The 15,095-nt window shown below is 56.3% G+C and overlaps 1 protein-coding gene across 1 annotated transcript; it reads left to right on the plus strand.

The window, feature by feature from the left end:
- Window positions 1-602: 602 nt before the first annotated feature.
- ZNF598 (zinc finger protein 598) lies at window positions 603-9,213 on the plus strand. The gene is given in 14 exon segments (XM_021707866.1): window positions 603-636; window positions 770-806; window positions 901-1,063; window positions 3,488-3,600; window positions 4,185-4,314; window positions 4,619-4,830; window positions 4,927-5,144; window positions 5,680-5,797; window positions 6,104-6,291; window positions 6,449-6,505; window positions 6,600-7,403; window positions 7,804-7,960; window positions 8,069-8,219; window positions 8,302-9,213. Coding segments are annotated over 14 exon segments (2,736 nt in total). The 3' UTR covers window positions 8,656-9,213.
- The last annotated feature ends 5,882 nt before the right edge of the window (window positions 9,214-15,095 follow it).

The raw sequence follows: 15,095 nt of genomic DNA on the forward strand, positions 1-15,095 counted from the left end.
TCACCCTCATCTGCCTCACACTTGCCTCAGGGTCTGGCCTGACCATGCTGGGGCTCACCCAGGGCACCCCTTCCCCCTGGGTCATCTGCCTAGCCCGCCCAGGGCCTGCCTAGGCCTGTATTTCTGTCCTCAGACCTACGACCCTCTTGCACCGGGGTGACCTAGAGCTTGTTCCCAGCCTCCTTCCCTTTGCAGCCCCAGCCCAGTCATCTCCACCAGCCTCTACATTTCCATCCCCCGCCTGGTCTCGCTGCAGTGTCACCAGGGAGGGAGGGCCTCGCTGGTTGGCTCCTTGGTAAATCCTGCCTGTGCCCGGACTGGCCACCATGCTCTCTCTGCCTTGTCCAGCCCCTGTCCTGCCCTCCCCCTCTGCTGGGGATGGCGACACGGGCCCCACCTGGCTGCACTGCCATTCCAGCATCTACTCCTCAAGACTGACTGTCCAGTCCTGGTCTCCCTGCCTGCTGGGAAGGGCAATGTGTGGCTACAGACCTGCTCGTCCTCGTGCCCCAGCCAGCTCAGGCTTGGTCTTGCATTGCCCACAGCCATTTCTCTTCCTTGAGCCTTTTCCTGTGGTTCCTGTCCCTTCTTGAGCTGACCCAATGCCCTTCTTCCCCATTTTCCTGCCTGGCTCGGGTATGCCCAGGCCACCCCTGCCAGACTGCTCAGGAGAAATGAATGCTCCTGGGCCTTGCTGTCCCCATGCAGTTAGGACCCCACTGCAGATGGACCCTATCCAGACTTGACTCAGCGGGCACCTTGTCCCCAGCCCCTGCCTTGCATGACTTCCTGGACCTGCTGCCTCAGTAGCACATGTGTGCCCTTGGCATATGGAGCAGAGCTGGCTTCCCTGTGCTAGCACCTCCCTGTGCTCAGCCCTCCTGCACTGGGCCCATCTAGGTCCTTCATGCTGGCCTTCCCTGAGCCCGCCTGGTCCGGCTTCCACCTGGTTCCCTGCAACTCTCTGCCTCCAGCGGCCTCCATCCTGACAGTCCGCTGGCGCCCCCCAGTGCTGCCCCACAGAACTTGCTCAGGACTCGTGATGTGCCAGCAGTGCCTGGGCGTAGGTGCCTCAGGGCAGCAGGGACAGGAGTCTCTGTCCTCAGCGGGGCCTGGCACCATGCCTGTGCACAGGTGGTGCTCTAGGGAGATCAGTTGCACAGCAGGGTGCTCAGGAGGTCCCTTGCCCTGCAGCCTGAGAGATGGGACTCAGCTGGGCGCAATGGCTCACACTTGTAATCCCAGCCCCTTGGGAAACCGAGGCGAGAGAATTGCCTGAGCCCAGGGGTTCGAGACCAGTCTGGGCAACTGGGCAAAACCTCGTCTCTACAATAAATCAAAGAATTAGCTGGGCATGGTGGTGCACACCTGTAGTCCCAGCTACTTGGAAGGCTGAGGCGGAAGGATCACCTGAGCCCAGCAGGTTGCGGCTGTGGTGGCCAGGAGCGTGCCACTGCACTCCAACCTGAGTGACAGAGTGAGACTCCCATTCAAAAGAAAAAGAGGTGGGACTCCTCCCTGCAGCCTGAAGAAACGCCACCCAGGGAAGATCAGCAAGGAGGGCATCGAGGCGGGAGGCGTTGATGGGGGCCTCTGACCCTGGGTTCCCCTCAGAAAGGAAGGTGTCCCTCCGCCGAGTCTGCTGGGCTTAGGTACTTTCTGGCAGCCTCCGGAGCTCCCCTGCAGGCTGCTCCTCTGGCCGCCTTGCTGCTGCCTCAGCTCCCTCAGAGAAGCTGTGGCAGGGGTGTGGCCCTCTGTGGGGGCTATGAGTCCTGCCTGCTCCACGGGGATCTGCTCCACATCCAGTCGTATCTTGGGTGGCTCACAGCCATGTTGCTCCCTCTTGGGCCTGGGCCGGAGAGGCACCCTGGGGAGTTGTTGTGAGGCAGAAGCTTGCCCCCGGAAGGCAGATCCCACCAGAAGGGGCCAGCACAGGGCCTGGGGAGGGTCAGCTGGGGAGGAAGACAGCCTGGAACAGGGTCCAGCAGCCTTTGTGATGGGTCCTCTAGGCCAGAGCTGCAACTCTCATCGGAAGCCAGTCATGGGCGCACAGCCTGTCCGTCCTGCCTAGCCTCTCATGGCATGAAGAGGGGAGAGAGGTCTGCCAGGCTCTGCTCCCGCCTTGTCCCCTAGGATGGGTGTGTAGGACCATGGCACCTCTGGCTCCTGGCGGGGGTGGGGGAAGCTGTAGGTCTGTGTTCTCCCCAAGCATGTCACAGAATAAGTGGAGGCTGAGCTCTTCTGACTGTCTCCCAAACCTTCCGGGCAGCCAGCTTTAGCTACCCTGCCACTGGGCACAGAGTGTGACCACCCCAGGGACCCAAGTGGGCGCGGGGCTCCTCTCCCCAGCCAGTCCTGAGCTTTCTCAAGTCCATGGTTATTCTGGTCCCAAATATCCTCCTTGGCTAAGGCTAAACATAGCAACAGAAGACCTTGACGTGTCCTTCCCCAAGGTGAGGGTGACCCCAGCTGTGCTGGTGAGACTTCCTGGCTGTTCTCGGGACTCTGAGCTGAGGCGAGTGGCCAGTGGCAGAGTGGGGGGGGGCGGGGGCTGTGAGGAGACAACCAGGGCTGGGCTGGATCCAGGGAAGGATGTGATAGCATAAATCACCATGGGGGTGGGAGCATCAGGGTCCTGGCCAGAGGGGCTTGGTGGCAAGCAAGGGCTGCTGAGGATGAAGGAGCCTGGCGGGAGCTTGGGAACCCTGAGCCTGGAAGGGCATGGGCTGTGCTGGGGACTCCAGGGTCTGTGGTGGGGCAGGGTGGGCCCCCAGGCCTTGCCCCAGCTCTTGTGGGAAGAGGTGAAGGGGAGAAAGACCTGGAGAAAGGGCCCAGTGCAGAGACTCTGTGCAGCACTGGGCCCTTGGTGCACAGGATGGCAGCCTGTGCCCTTGGTGCCGCCCAAGATGGTCCCAGTAACTGGCTGGGAGCAGCTGAGGCGGGCTGTCGGCTTGAGAGCCAGCCCTGTGCAGGCGCCATGGAAATGGGGAGAGGACACTGGACCACGGCCACGTGGCCCTGCTGTGCGTCACCTGATGCGTCCAGGGCTGGTGGCTTTCACTGTTCCCTTAACGGCTGCTGGAACGCATCCTTTCCCCTCCCTGAAAGTGCGACAGCTGGTCTGTGCCCCCACAGGGTGGAGCCGGGGTGAGGGCTGAGACTGGGCTGGAGCTAAGGCCCCTGTGCTGCCGTCCCTTTGGGACTTGGCCTGGCAGCCCCCTGATGGAGAAGCTTGGCATTGCAACTCTGTCTTCTGCCTGACCAGCCCGGGCAGTTGAGTTGGGGGTGAGGGGAAGGCCGAGCTGGCCCAGGATGCCAGAGGCCGCTGCCCACTGAAGCTGCCTCCGGCCTCCCAGAAGGGACCCCGAGGCCAGACCCACCTCACCCTGCTCATGAAGACCCTGAGGGCCTCCCTGTCTCGGAACCTCTGCAGTGTCCGGGGGTGTCCCGGCCCTGCCTTGCTCACCACCCTCTGGCTTGACCCCAGGTGGTCTTTGGGAAGAGGCTTCCTGCTTTCGCCACCATCCCCGTCCACCAGCTGCAGCATGAGAAGAAATATGACATCTACTTTATGGATGGCAAAGTGTACACCTTGTACAGGTGAGAGGGATCCTCACCCCGCAGGCTGCCCATGAGTGTGCGGCCGTCACCTCTCGTGCTCCTGAGAGGGGCTGAGGGAGCTGGGGTGTGTCGTGCACAGCTGTCAGGGCCAGGTATCTGGGCTCCTGTCCTCAGCTTGCAGGGACCGTCTGTGTGCCATCAGGCAGGTTCTCCTGTGACTGGGGACACTCAGCACCCTCCTGGGGTGGTAGTGGAATTGACCGTCCCGCAGGGAACACACTCCAGTGTGGGCACAGCATCTGCCTCTGGGACTCTGAGGGATACGTGAGGCATGTGAGTCAGGCTTTAGCCCACGGCCCAAAAACCCAGTAAAGGGCACGGTTGTCACAGGAGTGGTCCCTGTGCTCCAGGGGAGAAGCACTCGCCTGCCCGGGGCAAGAGCCAGGGCTTTTGACTCAGGCCCTGCCTGTGGGCTCCGTTGTGTTCTCCTGTCAGACTCTGTCCCAGCTGTGGCCTTGTGCGTGTCCTCCTGAGTCACAAGCCGGTGGGTCTGGTGAGTGGCCCACTCTAGGTGGGGACGCTGAGTGTCCAGGGACAGTGGGCAGCTCTCGGTGTCTCCCCAGGCAGCTGCTGCAGCATGAGTGCCCGCGGTGCCCCGAGCTGCCGCCCTTCAGCCTCTTCGGGGACCTGGAGCAGCACATGCGGAAGCAGCACGAGCTCTTCTGCTGCCGGCTGTGCCTCCAGCACCTCCAGGTGTGCCCGGGGCCCTGGGAGAGCCCAGGAAGAGGGGGCGCAGCCAGCCTGCTGTGGGAGGCTTATCCACATGCCGTCTGACCCTCGAGGCTCAGAGCACCTTAGACTAGCCCCCCAGAGCACCGGGCTGTGTGTGGCCTGGGCAAGGCGGGGCTCCAGTGGCCCAGGGGGCCCACCGGAGCTCTGGGGCAGAGTTGGTGCCACTGGGGCCCTCTCCTCATCGCTGGCTGTTCCGCTACTGGCCCGTGGGAGGAGTGGGGGACCCAGGACCCCTGGCCTGTGCCCAGCCCCTTGTGTCCTGCAGATCTTCACATACGAGCGCAAGTGGTACTCGCGCAAGGACCTGGCTCGGCACCGCATGCAGGGGGACCCTGACGACACGTCGCACCGCGGACACCCGCTCTGCAAGTTCTGTGATGAGCGCTACCTGGACAATGATGAGCTGCTCAAGCACCTGCGCCGCGACCACTACTTCTGCCACTTCTGCGACTCGGACGGGGCCCAGGACTACTATAGGTGGGCGGGTGGTACCTCGGCCCTTCCAGGGGCCCTCCGGGAGCCAGCCGGTTGGTGAGGCTGGCTGGGCCCTGCTGACACCCCGTCCTCTGCCAGTGACTACGCGTACTTGCGTGAGCACTTCCGGGAGAAGCACTTCCTGTGCGAGGAGGGCCGCTGCAGCACGGAGCAGTTCACCCATGCCTTCCGCACGGAGATCGATCTCAAGGCCCACAGGATGGCCTGTCATAGCCGGAGCCGTGCCGAGGCCCGCCAGAACCGCCAGATCGACCTGCAGTTCAGCTATGCCCCAAGGCACTCCCACCGGAATGAGGGTGAGCAGGGCACTGCCAGCTCCAGCCTGGCCTGGGAACCCTGCTCTGGGTCCACATGGCTGCACCGGCTGGAGCCTGAGACCTAGGTTGGTCCAATGCCTGACAGCTCAGCTGGGACTGCGTGCGGTGCCTGTCCCTCAGTCTCCTTATCGGCAGATGTGCTGTGAGCCTGAGCGCCTTGTGCACACGGAGCACTACAGCCCCAGGTCTCAGGTCTGCCATTCTGGGATTCCAGGGCTCTGCCCTAGGGCAGGAGGCACCTGCTGAGTCCTGCTGCGTAGGGTCCGCCCTGGGACTGTGGGCCAGGCTCATCTCCCATTGCGCTGTGTGCTTGACCTGGCACCAGGTCATAGAGGCCTGCAGCTGGTACCCATCGTGCGAAGCATCCATGCCCACCCTAAGCGTGCGTGTGTGGGTGGTGGGGAGCCTCTGCTGTCCAGGTCTGAGCACTGGCCTGGGTCTAGCTTGGATGGCAGGCCCATCACTCCTGCTGCCGTCCCAGCCCAGGCAGTGACAGGCTGTGTGCTGGCCACAGGGGTCGTCGGTGGCGAGGACTATGAGGAGGTGGACAGGTATAGCCGCCAGGGCCGAGGGGGCCGTGCCGGTGCACGTGGAGCCCAGCAGAGTCGCCGAGGAAGCTGGCGGTACAAAAGGTGGGAGGATTTGCACGCTGCCGACGTGTTCCTGCACTACCCTGAGGTGGGAATAGGGCCAGGGGCCAGGGACTTGGGTCCTGTGTGTGGCCACGGGGTCTGCCCAGTGTCCTCGGCAAGCAGAAGTTTCCCCCTCTTTCCTCTGGTTCTAGCCACAGCCACACCTTGCATGTTGAGATGAGCAAAAGGGGCCTCTGTCTGTCGCTTGAGCAGTCAGCACAGTTGTGTACAGGTGTCAACCCGAAATGCTGCCCAAGCACCAGGCCTCACGCTTGCCCAGCCCGAAGGCCAGCCTCTCTATTCCAGGGAAGAAGAGGACCGAGCAGTGGCAGCTGCCATCCGGGCCTCCATGGCCACACAGCAGCCGGTGGAGACGCCCAAGAGCAAGGACCGAGAGGAAGGCAGCAGGCCTGAGAAGGACGAGGCAGCGGCACAGGGGCCTGAGGAATCCCGCGGCCTCCGGCGCCCAGCCTGGACTCTGGGTGAAGGCCCAGGTGAGAAAGCCCTGCCGGATGGGACCAGCAGCCAGCTCGTGGTGAGCGCCATGCTCTGGCAGTCAAGGTCTTCATTGGGCTGATGAGCACCCTGTGTGCCTCGGGCCCCCAGAGGGCCTCCCCCCTGGGCCTCACCCAGGGCCCTTGCTTCTTGCAGGCCCCAAGGAAACCTCCCCAGACAGTCCTGTGAGCCAGGAGGCCTTTCCAGCCACGGGCTCAGCCTCAGGGACTGCCCTTCCCAGGTATGTCAGGGGAACTGGGTGAGGCTGTGGATACCCATGGCTGGTAACTGGAAGTGGAGCGGCCAGGCCCAGCAATGGCTAACCAGCTCTGTCTCCCTGCACCCAGCACCCTCCCACCGCCCAGCCCAAAGCTCAAGGACGAAGACTTCCCCAGCCTCTCTGCCTGCACTTCCTCTTCCTGCTCCACTGTGGCAGCCCTGGGCCCTGTGGGGTTGGCACTGGTGTACTCCATTCCCACCAGGGGTAGGAACGCCTTCCAAGAGGAGGACTTCCCTGCCCTGGTGTCCTCGGCATCCAAGCCCAGCACTGCCCCCACCAGCCTCATCTCTGCCTGGAACAGCAGCTGCAGCAAGAAGGTAGCACAACCTACCCTCGCGGCCCAGGCTGCCGGTGGGGGTGGCCAGCCTACCAGGAAGGCTGGGAAGGGGAACCGAGGCGGCAAGAAGGGCGGCCCACCCCCCGTGGAGGAGGAGGAGGGTGGCCTGGCCGCACACGAGCTGCGCCGCACACGCGCTACAGTCTCTGTCTCCTCCCTGCTGGGGCCGGCCTCCACCCAGACCTCCAAGGTTGGCAAGAAGAAGAAGGTGGGCTCCGAGAAGCCCAGCGTGGCGTCGCCCCAGCCACCACCCCCTAGCTGTCCCTCACAGCCCCATGGCATCGAACAGGTCCCTGAGGCTCCTGCCAGCAAGGCCGAAGGGCCAGTCGCTGTCATCATCAATGGACACGCAGAGGGGGCAGCCCCCGCTCGGAGTGCCCCCAAGGAACCCCCCGGGCTCCCACGGCCCCTGGGGCCCCTCTCCTGCCCCACACCCCAGGAAGACTTCCCAGCGCTGGGCGGCCCCTGCCCACCCAGGATGCCCCCTCCCCCAGGTACACATGCTTACTCAGGCCTGCTCCTTGGGTGTCCGGGTAGAGGCTGGGTCAGGCCGGGGCACAGACAGGAGCACAGCCCACAGGGGTGAGGCGCAGGGAGCCTGTGTGCTCGCTCCCGGCTGCCCTGCAGGCGCATCAGAGTGCGGGGGCCACCCTCTGCCACCACCTGCTCTGTGTCCACTTCCTCTGTGAGACAGGTGACCGTAGTCCCTCCAGGGCTGAGGCCAGTGCATTCTTGCAGGCCCGGGTTGCAGCACAGGTGTGGCAGGTGCTGGCCCTGGCCTGCTCTGTGGAAGGGGTGGCTGTGGAGGGAAGCTGACCCCGGGGGGCTGGGCAGCCTGTGGGGAGCATGGCCAGTGAGGTTCATGGGCAGGGTCTCATCCTCCCGCCTCTGCAGGCTTCAACACTGTGGTGCTGCAGAAGGGCATGCCACCCCCACCCCCGCCAGGTCTGGCGCCCCCTGTCAGCAAGCCGCCCCCTGGCTTCTCTGGCCTCCTGCCCAGCCCCCATCCAGCCTGTGTCCCCAGCCCTGCTACCACCACGAAAGTGTAAGTGTCGCGGACTGCCCAGCTGCATGCTGTTGGAGGCTGGGGAACGGGTGTCCTCCTCTGCCACCCTAAGGGCTGAAGCCTCTACCTTCTCTTCACCTCCTGATCCCCCAGACCCAGGCTGCCGGCCATACCCCGGGCCTACCTGGTCCCTGAGAACTTCCGGGAGCGGAACCTGCAGCTCATCCAGTCCATCAAGGACTTTCTACAGAGCGACGAGGCCCACTTCAGCAAGTTCAAGAGCCACTCGGGGGAGTTCAGACAGGTCAGGGGAGACAGGGGTACAGGGTAGCCAGCCTGCGGTCACCTGGGATGGTGGTGACTGAGGCTGGCTCTCCGGGTGGCAGGGCATGATCTCCGCGGCCCAGTATTACAAGAGTTGTCGGGACCTGCTCGGGGAGAAGTTCCAGAAGATATTTAATGAGCTGCTGGTGCTGCTGCCTGACACAGTCAAGCAGCAGGAGCTGCTGTCTGCACACATGAACTTCTGCAGTCGCGAGAAGCCTCCTAGCACCAAGTCCAAGAAGAATAAGAAGGGCGCGTGGCAGACTAACAGCCAGCTGGCAGGCCTGGACTGCTGCGTGTGCCCCACCTGCCAGCAGGTGCTTGCACATGGTGATGTCAGCAGCCACCAGGCGCTGCACACTGCCCAGGACGATGACTTCCCCTCCCTGCAAGCCATTGCCAGGATCATTACGTAGCTTCAGCCAGCACAGGCATCCTTTCTCCTCCCTTCCCCCTCCAAGCTGCCAGGCAGCTAGGAGAGGCCCTGCTGAGGCCGCCTGCTCTGACCTCTGGTTGACCAAGTCCACCAGGGAGTCACTGAGAAAGAGGGGCACCTGCCCCATCAGCACACTGTCACGCAGAAGTTCCATGCTCTGCCCTAGTAGAGGGGTGGCCTTGGTCTATTCTTGTGCTTTTGGAAGGTGCTAGGGAGGGAAAGGCTGGGACCTGTCTCTAGTCAAAGCCAGAGGTCACAGTGGCCAGAACTGGGCCCTTGTGAATCTGCAGGCTGCAGCACCTGTGGCCCCAGAACTGAACACTGTGGGTCCACTGGTGCTGGAGCCAGATGTCAAGTGTGTTGTATAAACAGTTGGCTGTTTCATGATTCAAGAATGTTCAGGATTAAAAGCAGACACGAAATTGTGCTACTTGAAGTTGAATCTTTTTATGAGACAAGCTGAATCTGGGATCTCAAGTTGCCTCTGATCTTTTATAAGACAGTTTATCTTCAAATAAATTTATTTTGCAATACTGCACTTAGCTGGTGTTATTAGTCTCTCTTCCTTCTGAGTACACCCTGAAGCCAATTTTAGAAACAGTTGGGTGGGGAAGCATATCTGAAATGCTATAGCAAAGTAATTTATGCTTAATTATTTGGGTCTCATATTTTGGAGGGAGACAAGATACACTGTAACCTCCCTGTTCTGCTTCAAACACATATGGGAAGAAAGCTTAGAACACATAGCTGCATTCAAGTACGGCAAAGAAGATGGTTCCTTAGTTCAGAAAAAATGGAAACGTCTTTCTAAGCTATCAGAAAGGGGCACCCATGGGAATGAAGGACCAAAGTCCATGGCCTGTAGAGGGGCTGAGCCAGAGCCACAGAGCCACAATGGCACTGCCTACCTGCAGCTGAGGCCTTGGACAGTAGGACTCGAGCATGTCCCTAGTGATGGCTGTGCTGGGGCTCACTAAGAGACAAGAGCTGTCACCCTCCACTGGGTTGGGTACAGGTCACCTATAATCCCTACACACCAGAGAGGTCTCTCGCAGCAGAGGATCACAAGGTTCCTGAATAAGATCAATCCCACAGAACAGAGCAATCTGGAAAACAGACTATCTAAAGGAAGTTGAAATAATTAGCCGGGCTCGGTGGCTCAGCCTGTAATCCCAGAGCTTTGGGAGGCTGAGGTGAGTGGATTGCCTGAGCCCTTGGTTTCGAGATCCACCTGGGCAACTTGGCAAGACCTCATCTCTACAATAAATCAAAAATTAGCTGGGTGTGGTAGCGCGCGCCTGTAGTTCCGGCTACTCGGAAGGCTGAGGTGGAAGGATCGCCGGACCCCAGCAGGTCGAGGCTGTGGTGGCTGGGAGCAGCCACTGCACTCCAGTCTGGGCGACAGAGGGAGACTCCACCTCAAAAAAAAAAAATTAGCCAGGCATGGTAGCACGTGCCTATAGTTCCAGCTACTTGGAAGGCTGAGGTGGAAGGATTGCCAGAGCCCAGCGGATTGACACTGGGGTAACCATGATCATGCCACTGCACTTCAACCTGGGAGATGGAGTGAGACTCCAATTAAAAAAAAAAAAAGTCCTTCCACTTCCTTCTGGCCCCCATAATTTTTGTTGAGAAATCCACAGTTATGCAAATTGTTGTTCCTCTCTAAATAATGCATTGTTTTCCTCTGGCTGCTTTCAAGATTTTTTTTGTCTTTGGTTTTCAACAGTTTATTTATGATGTGTCTGGCTATGGATTTTTTGTGGTATACCCTTTTTGGAGTTTGCTGTGCTTCCTGGGTCTGTAGGTTTGTGTCTCTGAAGTTTTCAGCCATTATTGCTTCAACTTTTTTTCCTATACCTCACTCCTGTGTTTCCTTTTGGAACTCCCATGGAATGAATGTTAGACTTTTTGGTATTGTCCCACAAGTACATAAGGCCAGGTTCATTTTCATTTTCCTCCTTTATTCAGTCTGAGTAATTTTTTTTTTTTTTTAGTAGGAGTCTCACTCTGTCACCCATGTTGGAGTACGGTGGCACGCTCACGGCCATTGCAGCTTCAAACTGCTGGGCTCGGGGGATCCTTCCACCTCAGCCTTCAAAGTAACTGGAACTACAGGCATGTTCTGCCATGCCTGGCTAATTTTTTAATTTATTGTAGAGATGAGGTCTTACCAATTTGCCCAGGCTGGTCTCAAACCCCTGGACCAGGCAATCCTCTCAGCTCTGCCTCCCAAAGTGCTGGGATTACAGGCATGAACCACTATGCCCAGCTAATTTCTTTTAAAAAATGGTTTTTCTTTTTAAAATGAGGTCTTGCTATACTGCCCAGGCTGGTCTCAAACTCGAGCTCAAGCAATCCTCCTGCGTCAGCACCCCAAAGTGCTAGGATTACAGGCATGAGCCACCACACCCAGCCCAGGCTGAATAATTTCTATTGACAAATCTTTAGGTCTACCTTGAAGATATTTCTCTATTAGTATTTTATAACGCTACAAGAACAAATGTAACAGCATAATTTCAGTTCTTTTTTGGGGGGGTGGAGTCTCACTCTATCACCCAGGCTGGAGTGCAGTGGCATAATCCTGGGCTCAGGCAATCCTCCTACCTCATGTTCCTAAGTACTTGAGACTACAGGTGCACACCACCACAGACAGCTAATTTACGAATTGAATTCTTTTTTTTTTTTTTGAGTTGGAGTCTCACTCTGTTGTCCAGACTGGAGTGCAGTGGCACACTCCCGGCTACCACAGCCTCGGCCTGCTGGGATCTGGTGACCCTTCCGCCTCACCCTTCCAAATTCCTGGAACTACAGGCACGTGCTACCACGCCCAGCTAATTTTTGATTTATTGTAGAGATGAGGTCTCGCCAAGTTGCCCAGGCGGGTCTCGAACCCGCGGGCTCAGGCAATCCACTCACTTCGGCCTCCCAAAGTGCTGGGATGACAGCCTGAGCCACCGAGCCCAGCCCGATTTGAATTATTTTGTAAGTTTTCTGTCTTTTCTTTTTGGCAATGATTTTTAGGATTCTTTTTTCTCTAAGTTCTAATGTGTACAGATGTGAATTTCAAAACATTTATCCTGCTTAGTGCTCGCTGGCTTGTTTTTCCTCTTTCTTGGGGTTGGGCAGAGTAGGCAGGCAGGCTCTCTCCAAAGCCCCCAGCCCTTAGACTCATCAGATTCACTGTGGAGCTTCCAGAGTCCTTTCCACAGCCTGTCTCTCACCTCCATCTTCTGCTGTGACATCCTGGGGAGATGTCCTGGACTCCAGCTAGGGTGACAGAATGACACCCTGACTCTAAAAAAATAAAATAAAATAAATAATACAATTATCGGTCAATAGTTCTTATCTTTCAGCTCTTTAAAAATGTTCTTCCAGCTGGGCTCAGTGGCTCAGCCTGTAATCCCAGCATTTTGGGAGCCCGTGGGTTTAAGACCAGCCTGGGAAAATTGGTGAGACCTCATCTCTACAATTAAAAAAAAAAATTAGAGCCGGGCTCAGTAGTAATTCCAGCTACTCGGAAGGCTGAGGCGGAAGGATCGCCGGAGCCCAGCAGGTTGAGGCTGCAGTGGCCGGGAGCAGCCACTGCACTCCAGTCTGGGCGATAGAGTGAGACTCCAACTCAAAAAAGAAAAAAATTAGCCGGGCTTGGTGGCTCAGCCTGTAATCCCGCGCCTTTGAGAGGCTATCACATCCTCATGGCTATCACATCCTCAGTCTCCTGGGCTTGGGCGATCCTTCCACCTCAATGTGTGGTAAGCTGTGCACTCCAGCCTGGGCAACAGACTGAGACCCCAACTCAAATAAATAAATACAAATTTTGCAAATAAACTGAACAAAAATGTGTTAGAACTTCAAAGACAAAAATTATAAAATTTTATTAAAATAAAATATTTGACATGATGACCACTTGTATACCTAATCCTGAATTGTACCCATCTTAAAAAAAAAAAAAAAGTAAAATATTTGAGCTGGGTGTGGTGACACATGCCTGTAATCCCAGCACTTTGGGAGGCAGAGGCAAGAGGATTGCCTGAGTCCAGTGGTTTGTGACCAGCCTGGGCAACTTAGTGAAGCCTTATCTCTACAATCAATCAAAAAATTAGCTAGGCATGGTGGTGTGCACCTATAGTTCTAGCAACTTGGAAAGCTGAGGTGGAAGGATCACCTGAGCCCAGTGGGCTGAGGCTATGGTGTGCATGAGTGTGCCACTGCACTCCAGCCTGGGTGATAGAGTAAGATTCTTACTAAAATAATAATAATAGCTGGACTCAGTGGCTCAGCCTGTAATCCCGCACCTTTGGGAGGCTGAGGTGAGTAGATTGCCTGAGCCCGTGGGTTCGAAACCCGCCTGGGCAACTTGGTGGAACCTTATCTCTACAATAAATCAAAAATTAGCCAGGTGTGGTAGTGCACGCCTGTAGTTCCAGTTACTTGGAAGGCTGAGGTGGAAGGATCGCCGGAGCCCAGCAGGTCAAGGCTGCAGTGACCGGGAGTGGCCACTCCCCTCCAGTCTGGGCAACAGAGTGAGACTCCAACTCAAAAAAAAAAAATTAAAATTAAAAAATAAAATAATAATAATAAAGAGCTGGGCTCAGTGGCTCAGCCTGTAATCCCAGCACTTGGGGAGGCCAAGGCAAGTGGATTGCCAGAGCCTATGGATTTGAGACCAGCCCAGGCAACTTGGTGAGACCTGGTCTCTACAATAAAATTTTGAAAAATTAGCTGGGCATGATAGTGCATGCCTGTAGTTCCAGCTACTTGGAAGGTTGAGGTAGAAGGATCTCCTGAGTCTAGCAGGTTGAGGTTGCGGTGGCCATGAGCATGCCATTGCACACCAGCCTGGGTGACAGAGTGAGACTCTAAATCAAAAAAAAATTAAAGGGCAACCCCCTCGGGTCCCCTTCCACTGTGGGGGCTTTTCTATCCTTTCAATAAATCCTGCTTTCAAAAAGAAAGAAAGAAAGGAAGAAAGGAAGAAAAGAAGAAAGAAAGAAAGAAAGAAAGAAAGAAAGAAAGAAAGAAAGAAAGAAAGAAAGAAAGAAAAAACATCCCCCTGTGTTCAATGGATATCAGTTACTGATGGTTACATATCCTGGGAAACTTTAAGATGAGGAAATGCTGACATCTCACATTACTAATTTCTATTTTTTTTTTTTTGAGTTGGAGTCTCACTCTGTTGTCCAGACTAGATTGCAGTGGCACACTTCTGGCAACTGCAGCCTCGACCAGCTGGGATCCAGTGATCCTGCCTCCTTGACCTTCCAAGTAGCCAGAACTACAGGAGCACACTACCACGCCCAGCTAATTTTTGATTTATTGTAGAGACGAGGTCTCACCAAGTTGTCTGGGTGGGTCTTGAACCCACAGGCTCAGGCAATCCACTAGCCTCAGCCTCTCAAAGTGCTGGGATTACAGGCTGAGTCACCAAGTCCAGTCATTACTGATTTCTAAATCCTCAGAAGGAGAGTTTGGGGGCTTCTGAAATAGAGGAATTTTATTTAGAGATGAGATCCCACTGTAGATGTGTCAAAATATTATAAATTCTGAATTGTAACCTCAAATGCATTTATTTTATTTGCCCTAAAATAATCTGTTCACAAATATAAAACTACATAAAGTATTTCCTCACTTGGGAATTTCTAATGAGAAAATAGCAGCCACTGCTCTCCAGTCTGGGCGACAGAGCGAGACTCCAACTCAAAAAATAAAATAAAACAAAAATAAACTAAAAGGCCGGGCACAGTGGTTCAGCCTGTAATCCCAGCACTTTGGGAGGCCAAGGCGAGAGGATTGCCTGAGCCTGGGGGTTCGGGACCAGCCTGAGCAACTTGGTAAGACCTCATCTCTACAATAAATCACACACACAAAAAAACTAGCCAGGCATGGTGGCATGCATCTGTAGTTCCAGTTACTTGGAAGGCTGAGGCAGAAGGATCGCCTAAGCCCAGCAGGTCAAGGCTGCGGTGGCCCTGAGCATGCCACTGCACTCCAGCCTGGGTGACAAGAGTGAGACTCCAACTCAAAACAAACAACTAACTAACTAACTAAAAGAAACAAAAATAATAATAAATGGGCTGGGCATGGTGGCTCACGCCTGTAATCCCAGCACTTTGGGAGGCCAAGGCATAAAGATTACTTTAGCCCAGAATTTCAAGATCAGCCTGGGTAACATAGGGAGACCTCATTTCTATAAGAAAATAAAAAAATTAGCTTGGTGAGGTGGTACACACCTGTAGTCCCAGGTATTTGGGTGGCTGAGGTGGAAAAATCGCCTGAACCCAGGAGCCCATGGCTGCAGTGAGTGATGATTGTGCCACTGCATTCCAGCCTGGGTGGCAGAGTGAGACTTAAACTCAAAACCAGAAAAAAAAAAAAGACTTGAAATTCTTGGGGGAAAAAGTGAGTTTTTGCCCTACA

The sequence above is a fragment of the Carlito syrichta genome, unplaced genomic scaffold, assembly GCF_000164805.1.
Source record: "Carlito syrichta isolate Samal-C Ts95f unplaced genomic scaffold, Tarsius_syrichta-2.0.1 Scaffold126536, whole genome shotgun sequence".
Lineage (NCBI taxonomy): Eukaryota > Metazoa > Chordata > Mammalia > Primates > Tarsiidae > Carlito > Carlito syrichta.